This window comes from Parambassis ranga, chromosome 2 (genome assembly GCF_900634625.1).
Source record: "Parambassis ranga chromosome 2, fParRan2.1, whole genome shotgun sequence".
NCBI classification, from domain to species: domain Eukaryota; kingdom Metazoa; phylum Chordata; class Actinopteri; family Ambassidae; genus Parambassis; species Parambassis ranga.
In genome coordinates, this window is record NC_041023.1 from 8,933,583 (window position 1) to 8,953,695 (window position 20,113).

The 20,113-nt window shown below is 41.6% G+C and overlaps 2 protein-coding genes across 2 annotated transcripts; one reads left to right on the forward strand and one right to left on the reverse strand.

Annotated features, from left to right (window-relative positions):
- Window positions 1-114: 114 nt before the first annotated feature.
- On the reverse strand, window positions 115-5,716 carry ccn4a (cellular communication network factor 4a). The gene is made up of 5 exons (XM_028424898.1): window positions 5,299-5,716; window positions 2,702-2,990; window positions 2,002-2,256; window positions 1,303-1,496; window positions 115-1,232 (listed from the first exon to the last, which is right to left on the reverse strand). Exons 1-5 carry the CDS (start codon window positions 5,365-5,367, stop codon window positions 933-935), a joined length of 1,107 nt encoding a protein of 368 aa, XP_028280699.1. The 5' UTR covers window positions 5,368-5,716; the 3' UTR covers window positions 115-932.
- A 9,842-nt stretch (window positions 5,717-15,558) lies between these two features.
- Window positions 15,559-19,213, forward strand: sla1a (Src like adaptor 1a). The gene is made up of 8 exons (XM_028400903.1): window positions 15,559-15,715; window positions 16,074-16,170; window positions 16,374-16,473; window positions 16,624-16,710; window positions 16,870-16,973; window positions 17,406-17,537; window positions 17,934-18,063; window positions 18,456-19,213. The coding sequence occupies exons 1-8, from the start codon at window positions 15,689-15,691 to the stop codon at window positions 18,649-18,651; spliced, it is 873 nt and encodes a 290-aa protein (XP_028256704.1). The 5' UTR covers window positions 15,559-15,688; the 3' UTR covers window positions 18,652-19,213.
- Window positions 19,214-20,113: the final 900 nt, after the last annotated feature.

Here is a 20,113-nt window from a genome sequence, read left to right on the forward strand (position 1 = left end):
GGTTTCGATGTATTTTAACTACATCCGTTTTAAAAAAAAAATCAAATCACCATTTTTAATACATTTCGTTGATATTGTATGTTTTAACCAAAACACATTGAAAGACAAATTGAAAAGCTTTTACATCATATGCTTTATTAATGGATCCTGGCTTCAGTCAAAACAACAAAAACTTTTTTTTATGATGATTTCTATGCAATCAAGCACAATAGAACAAAGAAGTGCCATGGAATTGTTCACCTTTAGATGTGATGATGCTCCTATGTGGTTGTGGATTTTTCTTTTTTTTTTTGAGGGGGTGAGTGATGAGATGTTAACATGAGGATAGCCATAGAACTTACCTGACACCTTCTACTCCTGTATTTTACTTGCACTACAGCAACATTTTACTTTGTAGAACACATACTATACACAGCTTTGTAAAGATGCGATGCACAACCATCTAATGCTGTAGAAAAGCGTTATAAATGATATAACAGTTTGTATTTATTAAAAAAATGACAATAAAAAACAATAACAGATCTTCCCTGATTGTGTCTTTTTGTTGTTGTGTATTTTAAAATGTAGTCTTAAATAATAAGGCTTTGTCTTTATCGTCCGTGTGTGTGTGTGTGTGAGAGTCTGCAGACAGGTGGTGTTTGAGCGCACTCGAGAACTTTACATATGCAAAATAAGCTACATAAATAAATTAAAACTTCAATATTTCACATGCTCGGTGGAATATTTATATTTGCAAAGACTTCTTCAAATATTCTTCAAAAGCACAGCATGCTTTATAAATCCCTTCTGGAAACACATACATATTTCATATTTACAGATTTTTCCAATAGGAAAAAATGACCATAAAAAAATCCCTCACACTCTTAAAGATAGAAATTTAAAAAAAAGGAAAAAGAATCTCTTTGCAAAGAGCATAGTTGATATGTCCCTTCTTAGTTCATGACCTCTGGGTAACCATAGTAACTCTCCAGCTCTGCAAAGATGTCGTTGGGGTTCTTGCAGCTGAGGTTGCAGAAGCAGGCCTGTACCCACAGCATCTTCCAGGTGAATGTGGACCCGTTAGGACACTCAAACTCCACATCCACGGTTTTCGACTTGTAGGGGATGCAGCAGCGCTCGTCGGTGCAGACGCCGCAGTATTTGGGCCTGTACTGCTTTTTGCTGGTGCAGCCAGAGATGGTGAGGTTTGATGGCTGATCTTCCCTGTAGATGTTCAGACATTTCTTTCCTGGCTAAAGGAGAAGAACAGATTTTTTAGCTATTATTCTGCCATCTTTAATCTGTTTATTGCAGAAATGCTACCTTGATGTGTTTGGTGATGTCGACCTCACATGGACGCAGGTTGCAGAGGCGAGACTCTTTGACCATCTCACATTGCTCGTTTGCATTGGAGATCCTTAAGGACAGGCCGCGACCGCAGGTCTTTGAACAAGGGCTCCACGAGGTAGTCTGGGTAATGCAGTTCTTATGCCAGCTACTAGGCTCCTCTGGTAAATCTGCATCAATGAAGACAGAAAGGTGAGCTGTACAGATCATGTCCTGTGTACAAACACTACAGACTTGGTTCTCTTTTAAAATTTTTATTTAGAATCACTTTCATTGTTTGAGAAGACACTTCCCCCAAACCCTCTCCCACTTCCACTGCATCTGTTTTTAATCTAAACTGTGTCTGGCTCTAGCAGTCTGGGTCTAATTTGTTGCCTTATGCAACACAAAGAGATCTTCGTTCACATTCTTGCCTCCACAGCACTGCTGCACTAAACGACTGGAAACTGGATATGGCCCAAAAAACAGTGTGAGGGCTTCCACAGGAAGGGATTGGTCTGTCCCTGCACACACACACACACCAGAACACCCAAACCTCATGATCCTCCTGCACTACAAATTGTACACAGCTGCTTCTGTTTTACTTCAAATCAGATCACATCCACTGACGGACAACAACACATCAGGCGCAGCTTCTACGTATATATGTAGGATCTAAGATCTAAAGTGTCCTACCTTCGACTGCATGCCGCAGCGCTGTCTTGCGCCCTCTCCTGGGTTCATCGCAGATCCACTGCTCGCAGCACTGTCCCCGAACTTTGACCCTCCGTGGGCTTTGGCACCACACTCGGGGAGGCTGTGACTCTGTGCACAGCGACACGCAACCGATGGCCCCGTTCACACACACACACTGGTATTTGCAGCTGGGCTTGAAGCTCTGCCCATTGCGGTAGATCACGCCATCGTGCTCACAGCCTGTTCCCACCATATCTGACCGAAAGGAAGCAGTCACATATTATAAAGGTGTACAGCACCTCCAGACACATGGAGGTTTGTGGGGGATTATACCGAGAGATGTTTCTATTTCATAAGCTGTCCACATGAGGAGGAGAAAACAATAGAAACATCTGTCAGTATAATACAATTCTGGAAATACAAATGTTCTTGTTTAGGTTTGGTCTTCATGTTAGACCAGGTCTGCACAAATACATAACTCTTGCTGTAATATTTAGATTATATCATGTCTTAATTATTTCCTGCAGATGGCACAGCAGCAAGCAAACACACAAATATCTAATATCATACGTCTTGTTACTATGACAACCTGATTTTTAATGGCAACACCAATCTGATCTGCATTTTGCACAGTGAAGCTGACAGAAAGTCTTTTCCTGCTGGGTTAAAACAGTTGTTTGTTTTAATGAGTGACACTTACATGCACACACTCCTTTTTCGTACCTAGGCTTGTCCGAGCTGTAGTCACAGTACAATCCCTTGTGGTAGTCGCAGGTGTCCGCCTCGTTGCACACCTCGCCCACCTGCCGGGCGCAGGTCTTGCAGCAGTCGCAGCCATCCATGAGGAGGCTCACACCTGGCGGACACTTAGGGGTGACTTGCGGACACTCGCACGGCCACTTGCAGAACTGCGTGCGATTGAAGAGGTCTGCAGACGGCGATGTGGTGGCTGTGGCAGGCGGCATGGCAGTGGAATTCAGGGAGAAGGCCTGCAGAGAGGAGAGCAGACAGATTATGAGCAAAATAGGGGTATGAGACAAACATCATGGACACAAACTTCCTCAAAATAATGCGCTTCTATTACTGATTTGCTTCAAATCACTTTAGTGTCTTTATTTGTTTCTCTTTTTTTAGATGAGAGATATTTGACCCCTCATGGTGAGGCAATATTCCCAACATCGTTAATCCTGGATTCTTTCATATGCCACCCTCTTTGGTAACCTTGTCTCAGTAAGTAAATCCCTTATTTATACAATTCTGCTTCACCATGACGGCTAACAGGCATTCATGCTGAGCAATAAATTAAATAAGACTATAAAAATGAATGAAACATCCAGTGGAGATAATCTTATTAAATCAATGTCGGGGTCTGGTTTAGTATGTACTCCACACTGGTGTTCCAGCTGCAACAGTTGCAAAATCCTGCCAATGAAACTTCATTTCTCCCCCTCGGTGTGTTTTGACTCTTACAAGCAGCTCTGTGTTACCAGGATCAGACAGTAAAGAGCTTTGCAGCTCCTAAAAGCAGATGTTCTCTGTGCAACAGTCCACACGAGGCACATTAACAGCTCAGAGCCTGGAGGTTCGACTTGGATGGAGGATGCTCGGTCTTAGCAGAGGAAACTCCTTTTTTTAAATTAGAGTAGTATCTTTCAACAACAAATGGTGCACATAAGAAATAAATTAGATTCTTTCCGCATTGAGAACAGGGTGTGCATGAGGAAATGCCAGAAAAGTGTTTTCAGGTTCACTAAGACACTAAATTTCCATCTAAGGAAAAGAAAAGTTGCATTCAGTTTCTCAGAATAAAAGAATAAATCCCCCAAAATTGAATATTTCGTCATGCCATTCTACAGAAAACCTGATGTTCTGTGATTTTTGTTTATTTTAGTCTAAAGTCAGCTTTCCAACAGAATTTGGAGATCAACATTTTTTAATCAACATTTTTTAATAGTGTTCAAAATTCTCCTCCATATTATGCACTTTTGCTGTAATAATAACATCATTAAGAATCTTGTCCATCATTATTTAGACAAAACATGACCAGTCAAGACAAGAAATGAAACATCTGACTGGAGGTCCAATATTGGCTGTACAGTCATAAATCATAATAAGTCCCTTATAAAAGCAGCAGAGCACTTTAATGAGGAGGTTTTGATCCAGATTATTGTAGGAAAACAGGCCTAATCATCATAAACATGGCGTGGCCTCTGTCATTTTCCTAAGCATGTTCTCACCACCTCGGGGGAATTATGGTCACATTAATAACTTCACTGTATGAAGCTCTGACAGCTAATTCAGATAAATGAGTTTTAATCATAGTGTTGCCACTGAGCCATCCCTCAGAAGAGTTCAGCCTGTGACCATCAGAGGAAACAAATACAGAGAAAGTAGACCAAAGAGAGGTGGGTGTTACAGAAGTTCATTATAAAACGTTGAACTACGCCTAATACAATCATCAACCATGGAACCTTCCATCTTAGCTGATTAAAGTCTGTTTGATTTTATTTATTTTTCTTTTTATAATCACTGTCAGGAAAAGAAGGAACTAAAAACAGATATTTTAAGAAGACTTTGAGGGATAATTCCTATATTTATATCCCAGTTTGACCTGAAATAGTTTAGTTTTGGTGCTGGTCAGGTTATTGACAGTGTCAGGAGCAGTGACACAGACTGATGACCCTGGTTCCCCTGTGGGTTTCATCTTCGCATTCTGTTGATGCTAAAATCCTTAACAACAATCATATAAGGAGGGAAACAACACCAGCTGTTCAGTAACTAGAACAACACTAACCTAATATGTTAACTAGACAGATTACAGACAAACCTTCATCTGACACCAGATTATTGGTTTCATTTATTTATCTTCGAGAAGCTATACCCCAAATAACCACACGGTGGCACTAACATTTAACTAACGATGAACTGCAGGGAAACTACCGAGAGCATCTCACAGTGCAAAATAACCCAGATCGAGGACAAAGTTTGTGTAATCTGGGGCCACGGGTACATTTATCAAAGCGGAAACCACCTAAGCAAGATCATTTTAAATTCACATACACACCTCCAGCCCCTCTACTAGAATGACATTATCTGCTTAAATAGGTATTTGGAAAGTGAAATGTTCTGTTTGGAAAGTAAACGCAAAAGTCTCAGTTTATGATGCATAACTATATAGTGGTAAATATATGTGCATGTATTGTCAGATTTTCATGTATTTACCGGACCTGCATCATAAAACTGAGTAAAAAGTGCGTTTTGCGCACAGTTATCTGACAGTTGTGTCCTCCATCCCACCTGTTGAATCCCGGCTGCTGTTAGAATCCACAACAAGAGCCAACTCATCACTGAGGAGGAACCGCACATGCATTGAATCCAGAATTAGTTCCGTCTTATTAAACGCTCCGCAGGTGAGCTGCTACATCCTCGTCCCCACGCTGACATCTCCGCGCCACGCACCTCTCCTTTGCGTCCGGACCTGCGCTGACAGCTGAAGTTAAAGAGTCCGGGCTGACGTAAGGTCTGACAGGACGAGTCCCGCATACTGTGGACACACAGAGGGACGGTTTCCTCTCTTTCCCTCTGCTCCACTTACACCCGATGAGCCGCCTCTTCAGAGCCCTGGCAGTCCCGGTGGTTAGGGCGTGTCTGGAGGAGACTGCGAGGATTCTCGGGTTACCGAGTTGAGATTAAATGAAGGATCCAGGTTTTTCTAAATCAGCCTTAGCACAGTACTCACATGTGCAGCATAGTTCCTTCAGGAATTCAGTAATTTTTCATCACCTCTCTTAGTTTGTCAGTAAATATGTCTGCTTTTTGCTGACTGTAGCTCATTTTTACGCACTTAAAGGCCACACTACCTCAAATGTTGCAGCTGTATGTTCCTAAAGCGACATGCAAACCACCATTAGAGTATAAATGCAGCCTGCAGGTTGCCTACCTCTTGGCTATAGTGTCTATTTAAAGACTGGAAGTGTGTCTGGCCCCCAGATGTCCACTTTAAATCAATGATGTCATCTATCTCCCAGCCTGCTACTTTGCTTTCCGTCCATTTTCCTGGAAATTTGAATGTTTCTCTTTGAGATTGTGCAGACCAGACTTGCAGGAATGCCATTCAGCCATATGGAATTCATTTCACCCTAACACTTCGGCTACTGCTGATGAAAATATCATTCAGACCAACTCAGAAGCTCTGTGAGCATCTTGCCCCAGAGGTAACGGAGAGATAGGAAGAGTGATGGATGAGAAATGAGCACTTTGTCGTGCAGCAAGCTGCCCCAGGCCTGAACCCCTATTATTTACAGGGAGTCCTCTAATCCCTGTCAGAGAGCTGTCAGCCTCTGAGCTGATCTGAGGAGCGCTTCTCTCTCTGCTGTGACTGGGACGACCTGACCCCTCTAAGGCACAGTGTCCCCACTCTGTCACTTTCTGTCTCTGAAGCTTCTCTTTACTTTTCCACCTCTGTGTCTTTGTTAGGCTTTTTTGCTCATTCCTACTTTCCATTTCAGCCTTGGAACATTTTTCATCTTTTCCTTTTTTTGTCTCTGTAATTGATATTTAACTTTGCTGACACTCAGTATTTATGTGAATATCCATTTCAGTCACGGTTTTTGATGCCTGAACTTGACTCAGCTTTAGTTGTGAGCTTATTACTGTACTAAACAGACAACTTTGTCCTGGACACACATCTTGACAGTCATAAGCAGAACTCTTGTGTCTGCATCTGTCCTGGATTTTCCAGTCTAATATGATCACAGATGTTTGTGTTAACTGCTGAGCGATGAAAGATCCACACCACCTAGTGTGTGTTCTTCTTTTGTCTCTGTGCTGCATTTCGAAGGGATATCTCATAATGAAAGCCAGGTCTGAGGCGACCACTGCTCTCACACGAAGTGCATATAAGGCCCCATTTGTTTGCTGACTTGAATTCAGGGTCTTTAATGATTCAGATGAAGTTTAAAGTTTGAGGGATGGGCTTAACTGAGAGCCGAAACAAAGAACTGACGCTTCATGCATTGAGCCTTGTATGTGTTAAACATGCTTCCTGTGCAGTCTCTGTCCCGCAGACAGGTGCAACAAGTGTGACATGTCCTGATTATAGTAGCTGAGCTGACCATCTACGACTTGAGTCTTGCATAGCTGGTCAAACTGAAAATCCCCTCATTAAAATCCCCTCATCTCACACAGGAAGCTTGAAGTCAAACCGTGTTTTGGGAATCTTAGAGCTTCAAAGTCAAGTGGGCTCAGTAATCCTGCTGAGGTGATGCATAAAAAAAAAGACGCCTACTTGGTGTGGGAACATTTTCTACACATCACATCTCTATTTTTACATTCGTAAAACAGCAGAGTATGTTCTCGCCCTCTCTGTCTCCTGTAGCTGTAAATACCCGACAGCTAGCTTTGCATAAATTGAAAATGTGGAAACAGACAGCTTGTCTGTTTCCACAACAACCTAAGCTGCCTGCCTGCTGCTAGGCAGCTTCAGAGTTACTGCACACTCACAAGTATCTTGAACTTCTTATCATCAGCGTCTCTGCAAGAAAGTTTATTTGTGCGCTTTCTAAAATAGCATGCATATGCATTTGTGTACATCTGTGTGTGTGAGGAGGAGAATGAGGGCACAGCAGGCTGTGCTCAGACTGGTCCAGTAATTATACTGTCTTTATATAGCTGTGGTCTGAGGACTGCTGGACTGAGGAAAACATCTGCTGGCCTCCACAGATACAAGAAGCTCACATGAACTTGAAGCAGTTTAATAGTCGAGAGTTCTGTACTGTTTACCATGTAATAGAGAGTAACTAGCAGCTATTGACCTGTGACCTTGTTGGCTGAGTTAAGCCAAAAGCACACAGGTACAGTTCAAACAGAAACTCATTCAGTGCCTCAAACATTTGATTTATCACATGCCAGATTGCACAACTTCTTAAATGATGCTCTACCTTTCTGGAACAGAGATGTTTATTTAAATCTCCAGTTTCCATTCATGCCCATGTTTGATGTACGACTGTGGGCTGAACATGTTACCTCAGATTAAAATAAATTATTTTTTCCTTTTTTAGAAATTACTTCTTATAGATAACAACACAAAGGTCACTCTGTCTCTGTCGACACTACAGACTGTTAATAAACTGAATGAATCCTATTTTAAATAGTGAGAGAACCTGGTCGCCGAGTCCTAGAGGTGGCAGCGTGTGATCTGATACAGCTAAAACCAAGTTAAATCTGGACATTTTAAATGGGTTTTAAAAGGACTTTAACACAACCTCAAGAGGCCACTCAAGGAACCACAGCGTTCTTTCACTTTCATGTTGTCTTGGTTGCTGCTCAGCTGGCACCAGAATGAAGTGGTTCAAGGTCTTTAAGAGATTAACTCATGCATCTTCATCTCCTTCTGGAGACGATTCTAACTTCTATCAATAAATATTTTTCCTTGAAACCTCTGGCTTCCCTGAGAAATTATCCTCCAATCAGAAGTTTTCCGTCACAATTCATTCCAAACGCTTTTAACGTTTATCATTACCCTCTTCTGGCAGATTATTTCCACCGTCTGCCGTCTGGATTTATGACAGACATTCCTGTCAAAGAACTGCTTTAATATCTCCTTTTTTACTGTCTGCAGCTACCGACATAGCCCATAACACATCAATCAACACAATGAGCCTGAATGGAAAAGTAAAGCTTCAAAAGTTCAAACTTTATGAAAGCTTTTGGGCTGTACTCATCAAAGTTCAGGCTTCCTGACTGTGATCAAAAAAACAAAATAATGTATATTATAGCAGATGTAAAGATATGGTTTGCTAACAGCTTAAATTCTGTTAAGGTTTTAAGTTGTGTGTGAAGACAGGTAGCTAAGGCTGAAATTCCACACACCACCTCAGCCTTGTCGTTTAAGCTGAGTCCAGGCTTAGACACGTCTCCTGCTAATGCATTGTACATGCTGGTACTGTGCCAGCCACGCAAGCATTGCACTGTATTCCTTTAATGACAGAAGAGCGCACACGTGTGTGTAAACATGTGTGAGACGAGCCAACCATCTCCACAGGTAGAGAGCAGCTCGTAACACAATGTGCCTGCGTGGAGCTGTTTCAGTGCTTTGTTCATTTGTTTGGCTTTTGGCAGGCGAGAGGTGACATGTAGTCAAAGCGAGGGATTTAAGACGCTGCAAGGTCCCGGCTGCTCTCAAGATCATAACTTTGAACAAAAGCTCTTTTAGACTATCTGTGTATATCAACAATATGCAGCCCAGTGAGGCGTATACATTTCAGCTCAGTATGGCTTTGGCTGTAATTCAAACCAAACACTGGCCTGAGTTCATTTTAGCTCTGAAAAACATGAGCATGTCCCTGTTTTGGGATATTTTTGGAGGTCCTGGCATTTCTTGATTGGAGGACCTCAGCCCACTGCAGGAATGCTTTGTTTTGGAGTGTTAATCCCAGCTGACCTTCGCTATCTCTGAAAGGCCTACCCTCAGGATAGGTGATTTTAAGGGACCCTCCATTTGAAGCTAAGAATTCTCTGAGTTACAGATGCAGCCAGAGATCAGACCTTTTCGGAGACTTTTTACCAGCTGTTTATCACAATCCATCTACGTCCTGTGTGCATCCAAATGATTGACAGGGCTAAATGAGTCAGAGGCATTCTCAGATGCCAGATCTCTTACATGAGCAACTAATCCCCAGAAACATTTACTGGTATTTACACTCATTCTGATACTGATATCAATATAATGGATTTCCATTAAAAAGTCTGAATGCCTTTGTAAAGTCATTGTTGTGTTATTGAAATGATTCTGCGTAGAAATTTGGCATCGATATTGTAAAAATAAAAACAGAGGAGAGGAAAAAAGATCATATCAGAGGAAGGGTCCAGGCATTCCTATCTGCTCCATCTGAAATTCAAAAGGTCACAGGGAATCTTGGAACCATCGCAGCTGAATGGATTTGTGAAGTGATTTAGAGTTGAGCGTGTCCCAGGAGAACCCACCACAGCTAAAACCACAGTTTAAACTGTCTGCTGAAGACCTGCCCAGACCTGCAGGGAGGATGCAACAGAGCACTTTATCCTCATACATAAAAAAATTCAAACTACAAAGAAATCATGCAGGTAACCGTTTACTTTAACCCAGGAATGAAGGCCAATTATGCCCTGGGTGAAATACAACCTGCACACAGAGGATGGCTCATCAGCAGGGTCTGCGTTCAACCATGAAATATGTTCCTACGCCGGAGTTAATAGCCAGACACAAAGTGTGTGTACAGTTCTGACCCCAGGTCAGATTCTCCTCAACGCATGTGCGTCTGCAGACAGTTAAAGCATGGCCCCAGGTGTTTTTGTTTAAGTATACCTCATACTTTTTTAGTCTTATAAAGTAACTTTGAATTACATTTCCTTCACAATAAATAAAATGTTTAAGGGAGCAGGGATGAGTAACCTAACCTGGACTCTGATGAAGGGGGCTGGTCACGTTGGCGTGATACCCTGAACACTGATGACAAGGTGAATTGAAAAAACATCAGTCAGGAATGCCAGGAACGAGAGAAATGACAGGAATCACGTTACATGTACTCAGTGACGGTGACATTAGTGGAATGAACACCGGGAACAATTCTGACTGGCGCAGATATACAGAAAATGGAATGCTCCATGTTTCAAACGCTCTCAGTGCAGAAAGTCAAAGGTCATTCAGAGGAAAACATCAGTGCTCCTGTGGAGAACAAGCTTAAATAATGCAGCATTCAATAACAAACACTAGTTGAAGAACATACTGTGTACATTCTACTAATATGCAGCCATAAGTAGTGAAATCCTCACTCATAAACCAAAACGATGAAGGCTATTTGAACATCTAAGGGACTGCTACTGTTGCTGTCCTAATGAGGATTGGCTGAGAACATCTTGACCCCCACCGGGGTCATAAGGTCAGCAATATTTGTCAAACGTCAGGACTAGCATGAACCAACAACTCCTGCTCATTCCAGACCAAGTAAGGCTGCAGCACTGACACTCTAGTTGTCATTCACTGGCCAATATTCCACATTGTACTGAACTGAATGTGTTAAATTAGACATACACATACTTCACTAATAATGTAACACCTGCATGACACAAAGTGCTGGAAGGACTGTGATACTACATTCCACACAGTTATACATCACTCATTACAAGTTAGCAAACACGTGCTTACACTAAAGCTGACTACAGCATTAAAGTGTTTATCAGATCTGGCTCTGGGGCTTTTGTGGGATTTACATGTCTTAAAAACAGCAGTGAGCCTCTGTGATTGTTCAGAGGGGGTGGTGGACATACATTCACAGGTGCATAGTGAATACATGCATCAGGAAAATAGCTCACTGCCCTGTAATGAGTGGGTAACAGATGATGATGCAGCGATAAACAGTTAAACTCCCATCTGGATTGCTGAAGGAAGCAAGCGGGTCCACTGACGCAGACTCTCATTATGGGCTTGACAGGGCTGGCTGGCAAGGTAACTGATAGTTACCCTGCCCTGGATGTGAAGGCTGGCATTATCCTTGATGTGTGCATGTGTGAGTGTGCACGTGAAGGTGGAGGGTGGAGCTGCCAGAACACACAGGTGGCCCTCATTGAATTGCTGATTACAGAGCTTGAATGACATCAGGAACACTTTCACTCTTTGCACAGCACCCCCGAGCATCGCCCTGCAGAGAGACTGCTTCACTTAAAGGCACAATTAGTGTAGGACTTCACCTCACTGCTCATGTACACAATGTCAATTCTGTCCTGGAATAACGCTAGGGAACCTGAATAGGTTTCAAGTTTGCTTTTAAATGTAAGGAATTTGCATTATCAGTAAGTTTATGGTAAACAGTGTAATGTGCACCTGCAGTCCATCATGCATACAAGGCTATTTGCATCCACGGAGGATATGGTAGACCACAACCACTGGGTTTTTTTCTTGTCAATAAATCATATCAACGTTGGTTTCGTCGTCCATTGCAACACAGAAACAGAATAAGTGCAATTCATTCATCATTTTCATTTTGCCAAGAGAGTCCAGCCACAATTCATCTAATAACAACCTCCACGTAACTAAGTGCCATCCAATGGCCCGGTCACAGTCTGCAGTCATGTCAGTGACGTCGTTTGTATGAGTAATTCTTTCCTAAACCGTCAAATTAGGTCTCATTTATTGTAGCAGACTGGAATTAATGTTTCAGGCCTGGAAACATTTTCGGGGTCTAAAAGTTGTTGTTGTTGTCGATGCACTGAGGAAGCTTGCTTGTACCTCACTGCCAGGAAAGAGTAAATGGTAAAAAGACAACACTGCAGTTCTCTCTCATCACAAACTGTGATAATGATGCAGCAATTTGCAAAAGCAAGCTCAGATTTCTTAATGCAATTTTATCCAATTATGTATCATTAAAATCTGCTAAATGAGGGGGCTCTGGGATAATGTGCCCTGTCATTACAGTTATTCCAAATCACTAAATAAGCAAATAGCAATAACGCTGCTGCCCAAATTTATCATAGGATTATTTGGAATAATATTTATGAAGTCTGGGAGGAATGCATTAATGGATGTGAGAAGCAGGGAGGGCTGATTACTTGTGCAGATGGTTTTGTGGATAAGATGCTCCAGATGCCTGAATGACCCACATACAGTACAGTAACCACGTTATATTAATGATTACAGGCCGGTGAAGGACTTCAGGCTAGTATTTTTGACTCAAACATATAAAGACTGTGGATTAAACTGTGGCTGCAGATACATTCAGATGCATATGTAACTAACACACGCCCGTTCCTGTCAATCCTGAGGTTTGGAGTCAGGTGGGGTCAGCCTTGATTCTGAATTTAGATACTGCTTATTACAGTGAGGGCACACAACAACCACATCGGGACTGACACACCATGTCCGAGCATGTGGAATGTGTATTGTTTTTAGGAAATTATAAAAAAAAAAAAAAAAAAAAAATCATCTCACATCTAGATTCCACTCCCCACAAGACAGGCCCATGAATGAAGTCTCCATTTAGACTGAAATATAAATTATGATGAGAATTCCTCACAGTCAGTAATTTTGTAATTTTAGACAGAGGGCGTGGCAGTCACTTCTCCTTGAAATGTTCAAACACATCCAAACTCCCCGACACAGCAGCCTCGGGCAAACTGTGGCCAACATCAACCACAGACACAGACAGTTTGTGTCTTTTACGAGACTGCGTTGCCCAGAAAGAGTACTTACAAATCATCTACCATCTTCAAAGCTGAAACTCACAACTTCCCCAACATGTGCTATAAACCGGCACTGACACATCAATCATTTTTGAACTCTTTGACCATTGTGCATGTGAGGAAAGTTCCTGGCAGCAAAACACCACCTTCAGAAGCAGTGTAACATCTAAAAAAAAACAAAAAACACCTGCTATGGGACTTCTGTGGGGGAGTCTCTGACATGCATGTATAAAAGATCCACTAGTATTTGGTAATGGTGTGCGGCAGCTTAGTGCCCACTTATGATTTAATTTCTTCCTTTCCTGCGTTAGCCTGTGTTATGTTATTCATACCATTTGCCAAATAAACACCTGCCTAATCCAATTTTAGTCAGAGGTTATTAATAGAGGTAATTCAGCAGGGAAGGAGTCTCGATTAATTGACTTAACTAAATGGGGAATAAGCTTCTCCTCCCTGCCTAACAAAGAGCCCATTGAGCTAGAGGTTAATGTGGACGTCCCCACCGCTTCACCTGTGTTATGTCTGCTGGTGACTCACACAAAGACACACACGGCCCAAGAACAAGCTGGTCATCAAGGAAGAAACTCTTTCACTTGTTGTTGTTTGTGGCTTTAATACAGAATGTTACACCCTTACCACCTGTTTACATTGTATTTGTTCCGATGTCTATATTTATATTTGTAAGTGTGTGTGTGATGGTGGAAGGTTTGGTGGTGACAGAATTGAAGATTCAGCTCAGTGACATACACAACAAAAAAAGTAATTTTGATGGCTTCATAGAGTATAAGTCTCTCACTACTATTGGAAACTAACAATGGTGAGTATGCTTATATACAACAACAGATATAGCAGCACTAATGCTCAGAGAGCAGAGGGCGAGGGTGGTGAGCCCAGACAGGAGGGAGTTGTTAACAGGGCTGTAAACAGGAACCAACCTCTTGCAAAACGTCATCAGCTTTTTTGTTCATATATGGGTCGAAAAGACAAAAAAATACAGAAAGAACCAGAAAGTACAATTAAATTCTTCTTTCACTTTCTAAAAAATATAAAATATATAAAAGTAAATGCAACAAATTCTTATGGTAGCACTGAGCTGTGTCACCAGACTACATGTTGACCTTGTATTTATTTTTATCTAAAGCCAATGAAGACTTCCTTCCTTCTTGCAACCACAACATTTAGAGTCCTGGCATCTGAAACTAACACCAAGCCACAGTCGCTGTTTGTTGCTGTTGTTGTTTTTTAACCCTGTGCTAAAAAGTGTCTTTCAGCCTAAAATGATTGCAGTTCATTTGAGATGATGATGATGATTCTTGGGTACTCTCTCTCTCTCTCTCTCTCTCTTAGAACTGACGCACAAAGACAGAGAGACAAATAGGACACAGACAAAAGGAACTGCCTGTGCAGTCTTTTATCGCCACAACAAAAGTGTGGAAATAGTTCATATTAGAGGTAGGCTACACTTTTTTTATTGCATCACTGCTGCATGCTGCAAGGTACCAAGGCGCAGAGAAAGAGGCCCACAGGTCTGGAGCAACCTAATCGAGGTTTTAATATGGAAAATACGTCTGGAGAATAATAAAGTGTGGCGCAGAGGAATGCTGTTATATAACCAGGGATCTGAGGCTTTAGATATACTCAACCTATGCTTATATAAGTACTAAGGACTGTTTTATAAACTGGCTTTACATTTTAAACAAATATACTGCAGATGATGCATACGTCCAGTATACCAGGTCTTTTAACATGGGCCAGTCCGCCTGGCCGGCCTTTTACTTCTTTAAAAAAAAAAAAAAAACTTTTCCCATCATCATGCAGTGACGTAAACAGCCACCACAGCTTACATATAGCCTGTAGGTTTTCATGGTTGCTTCTACTGAGACTCCTATTATAGCCTGCAGACAGAATACCTGCCACCACAGTGTGACCAGCGACACCACCGTTCTGCATCAGCGTGGCATTATAGGAGTTTAACTGTCGTGCCTGAAATGGGTTATTCTGTTGGGTGTGTGTATATTAGTTGTGATACCATTTTTATTAGCATTTCTGGGAGGATGACTACATAATCAAGAAGAAAGTTTTTTGTCCTGTAACACCTGCATTACACAATATAATACATTCATATATGGGGAGATCTCTGAGTAAAATGTTCCATGGCAGAATAACTAATATATTTGTATATTACATTTATAGTGGAAAACCATTCAACCAACCATTGGCGCTCAGTTAATTCAAATAACTTGTTTTGCTTGTTGCTTGCTTGGCTCCTCTTTCTCAACAACACTTTGGCCTACCCTCTTCCTCATTTCATTACAGGAAGTGAGCTTGCAGTCAGATGCAGAACTGTCACCACACTCTGTGACATGTCATTCCTGTAACTACACGAACATGGTGGGTCTCTAGTACCAGTGTCTGCTGCTGCCGCCGCCGCCGCCATGCCCTGTTTGGGCCATCGCCTCTCTCACTACGCTTGATGCCATCACAGCTGCAAATTCTACAGGTAGACATCTTGTTCACAGACAGAGCCTTTTCTTGTCATGTCTGTACTACTTAACACTATGTGATGTATCTTAGTGAATATACACCATGTATTTACACAGATATATGTTGTTGATTAACCAGAAACGTAATAATATAACTAATGCTGTGCAGTTTCATAACAGGGTTTTGCAATGTATTTGCCATGTCACTGATAGGCTATGTTAGGTGCAATGGAAAATTGAGTCGATAGCATCTAGCCTCAGCTTCCCCATTCTGTGTGTCAGATGAAACAGCTCAATGGTCAGTTTATAAAAGTTGCAAAATTCAGCAGAGACAAGTGTGTATAAAAACAGTTTATCTTTCTGTTCTCGCTTCAGACTGGGGTCTGGTCCATGTGGAGGATGGGGAATGTGATGCGAGGCGTGAGCGCCAGGAACAATGTCAACACCGAAAAGCTTGACGGCTCTCTAAAGGGTAAGATCTCCCTGCAGCATCTGAACGGCATCGGCAGTTTAGCAAAAAAAGAGCCTTTTAAGAAAGTCCAGCATTTAACATTTAACATGTTACAATTTGATAAAATCAGGTCATAACAACAAGCTACACCCAAATACTTAAAGTGTCAACAAAAGTCATTTTCCGAAGCATGATGTCTGTAAACTCTGTATTATTCCGGGCAGACTCAGAAGACGACATGGTGGTGGTGCTCACAGACTACCCTTCCCCTGAAATCAGCGAGCCCATCTACAGAATGGGGGAGAAACTCAGAGTCACTGCACAGTACGCCTCCGTTTTTAACATTCCTGTCAAACGTTTTGAAACCGTAGAGTCTAAAATAAAAACAACTGTCATTTTTAGCCACCATCTAACAGAGAAGTGGCGCACAAAAGGTCAGTTGATAATTCCTCTTTGCTTCTCTGTGGTGCATAGGGAGGCTTATTGGTGGAGAGTCCGCTCCATCAAAACAGGGAAGGAGAACTACATACCCAACAGCCACGTGGCAAAAGTCTATCATGGGTAAGTCGATTATTTTTTAAAGGATCTATTTTACTTCACTCCATAGACGGATAGATGTTAGTGTGTTGTTTTTTAAGGGTTACATGTATTTTTTTTTTAATTTATCAGATTGTCAAAGTCACACATATTCAGCTCACTGCATGTTTTCTGGTCTGTCAGGTGGTTGTTTGAGGGGGTGGAGAGGCAGAAGGCTGAAGAGCTGCTTCTCCTACCTGGGAACAGAACCGGCTCTTTTCTGGTGCGGCAGAGCACCAGAGAGAGAGGTACATAACCTGGAATGAACTCTTCCTGCCTCAGTAGTGATCATGCAGTGTGATATAGTGGTAGTTTTATAACATACTATGGAAAGTTTTTATTTTTATCTCTTGATCTGTATCTATGATCAATACAATGACACTATGACACACGAAGAAACAGCGAGGCACCTGCTAAGTTATAATAAGCCAAACATCTCAGGGCTGCTTGATATGAAGCGAGTTTCAATGTTCAGTGTGAACATATTTCCCAACATGCATCACATGCTGTTTTTTTAATGTTGGCATTTTAATTTGAAACTTTTTTCCTCATTGAATAACACACAATTACTAAGCAGAGGAGCTGATGATGACACGCACCTCACTTCTGCTTTAATAAATGCATCCATTGTTATCAACATCCACTGACCACTGACCAGTGTTGTGTGTTGTCATCTGTAGGTGTGTATTCGCTCTCAGTGAAGCACAGGAACGTGAAGCACTATCGTATCTTCAGGCTGGACAACAGCTGGTACTACATCTCCCCACGTCTCACTTTCCAGTGCCTCGAAGATATGATCAACCATTATTCTGGTGGGTAAAAAAACTCAAGTGGAAACATCGCGACACAGCTGCGCAAAAATCAGAAGCACACAAACCACCAAAAATAAGTTGTCACATTCTAATTATAGTATTATTTATCAGTGCTTCTATAGATTTCCTGCTCTGACTGAACATCTTTAAAACAAAACAGGAAATGAGATACAGTATGCCTGTTTGATAATAATCACTGGTGCATGCACAACATTAAAAGTGTTGGTATTAACTGTTAAGCTATTTTGAGTGGATACGGTGCCGTGCGTTTGCTTGGGCAGTTGAGTGTAAAAGTGTAAACATGGTTAAATGAGAGGGATGCAACCTCACACTGATTCTAGGTTTGTCTGTAAGCCGCTCAGCTGAATCCTACTTTCCCTGTGTTTGCCTCTTCAGACTCTGCAGACGGTTTATGTTGTGTGCTGACATCTCCCTGTCTGTCGGGCACAACGCCGCCATCAGAGATAAGTCCAGCAGCTCCACCTGTGGTCATGCGACGCAACTTTGACTGGCAGAAAGTAGACAGGTACAGGTTTTATAACTACCTAGCAACTATCTTATCATTAAAGTTTTTATTGTTAACCAGCAACGATTATATAAGAGGGCAGATTGTTTAGTAATAGAGACAGAATAGACAACCAGAGGTATGACATTAGAAAAGTGTCTGATGGTCTAAAACAGGAAGTAATTAATTGGGGACAGGATAACCTTTTCCCTTCTTACATTGGAAAGTCCCGGCCACATTTCCCTTTTTTTTCTATCAATTACCATTAATATAAAAATCACACACCACATTCTGTGACCCATCAAACACCAGGTCACCTGTAGGCAAAGGTCAACAGAGTTTGTTACAGGGTATAATAATGATGTTAACTCTAATAAAAAACTCAAACGAAATTCTTCTCGCTCGTTCTGCAGGAAACAGCTGGTCAGCACAGACGGCTGCAGCGATAACATGGTGAGCTACGGAGTCAGAAACAGCATCGCCGCCTACCTGTCCTTTTCTGGTAATCAAGAGTCTGCGGAGCTGAGAGCAGAAAGCAGGAAGAAGAAAAGCAAATCTGTGTACGCGGTTCCTGGCCATGGAAACACAGACTATGAGGATGACTTCTAGGTGGGTTTCCACGAGACTGGAAAACCCTCAAGTGAAGGAGGACTTCTCTGAACTGTTCTTCTACTCTCCTAGTGTTGGCCGGTGGCTATACGCCTGTTTAAGTATCCCAAATGTCAAAGTGGGTCATGGTTTCAACTGTGAGCCCTTTGAAGTCTTTAACAGTAAAATTGCACAACGAGTTACACTTGGACTTCATCATACAAAGGAGCTGTATGATGGTGCCATGAACCTGCATCGCTGCACAATGGGTCGAAGAACAACGCCTAGCTTTATGACAGTGACACGGACACTTGAATGCTATGGAAACAGTTGGGCAGTATTAATGTGAATATGAGCATGAGTGGCTTTCAAACTATTTTTCTGGTGTTAATATGTGTTGAGCTGGTCATACTGTGACACCAAGATTATTTGGGCTATTTGTAATTAATATTAGCAATATGAACAATGACATCTACACACTCGCTTCCAAGCTATGCCTTTGAGAGTGTATGTGTGTGTGTGTGTATGTAAAAATATAATCCTTCATGTATGTTTTTATTTTATTAACAGGATTCTACAAGAATTTTTAGTCAATTGTCATGTAGTACTGTTGTACCGAAGCATGCAAACCTGAGGTTAACAGTGGATTGTAACAACATCGGCCACACAGACTGTTGATTCTACCTGCTGAGTCACTAATTCCACATGGTCACCCTGTGACAGGCTGTCTGCAGAGACAATATAAAACTAAATAACTGCATATCTTAAATGAAGATGCAAACATAAAGTGTGTAAGAAGAACCTAAAAGCAAACTTTACTGCTTTATTCAGACATGCTCGAGTGACTTCCTCCTCTGTATTAATAGCTGAAGGTAAACATTTCTAACCACTGGCCTCAATGGGCACACTCTACGTAAAGACTGCATTAAAACAGAAGCATGCACAACCGTTCATCTACATTTACTAATGATAGCTTTGCTCTTGTTGCTATAGCGCCCAAAGTAAAGCGTGACAAATATGGTGAAGAATGTAAGCAAAAGCAGAGGGCTCAGTCCGAGTCTGTGAGAAAAGCGAGCTGCTGTCGAAATAACCCTTTAAAGCAGAAGTCCCACACTCGAATAGTTGTAAAACAATAAATTAGGAAATTACATTTTTCTACAGAAAATGTGACTATTTTCATAACTTCTTCTGTGAAATACTGCTGGAAAATATTCAAATAAAAAAGCCTGAAAGGGGAACAAAGATTTTACACAGAGAAAGAAAAAAATCAAACAATACGAAACTTTTCAGGGAGCGTTTCCAGATAATATGCATTTAAGACCGGCTTCAGGAAGTTAGTATACATTTGTGAAACACAGTTGGCACTTTTATTTATCGTTTTCATTAAATTTACGAGCCAACTGTGTGTGATCACAAGACAACCACAGCACTTTCTTCTCAGATCAAATAGTTGTGTTGCTCTGTTTTAAAGTCTCGTAAAAAA

Bases quoted from the DNA above. Each gene is read 5' to 3' on its own strand.
- ccn4a (XM_028424898.1), bottom strand. From the start codon at position 5,367: ATGTGCGGTTCCTCCTCAGTGATGAGTTGGCTCTTGTTGTGGATTCTA. The intron at 2,991-5,298 runs GTGGGATGGAGG...TCCTCTCTGCAG, and splicing joins CAGCAGCCGGGATTCAACAG to GCCTTCTCCCTGAATTCCAC. The intron at 2,257-2,701 runs GTAAGTGTCACT...CCTTTCGGTCAG, and splicing joins CGAAAAAGGAGTGTGTGCAT to ATATGGTGGGAACAGGCTGT.
- sla1a (XM_028400903.1), top strand. From the start codon at position 15,689: ATGCCATCACAGCTGCAAATTCTACAG. The intron at 15,716-16,073 runs GTAGACATCTTG...TTCTCGCTTCAG, and splicing joins CACAGCTGCAAATTCTACAG to ACTGGGGTCTGGTCCATGTG. The intron at 17,538-17,933 runs GTGGGTAAAAAA...TTGCCTCTTCAG, and splicing joins TATGATCAACCATTATTCTG to ACTCTGCAGACGGTTTATGT.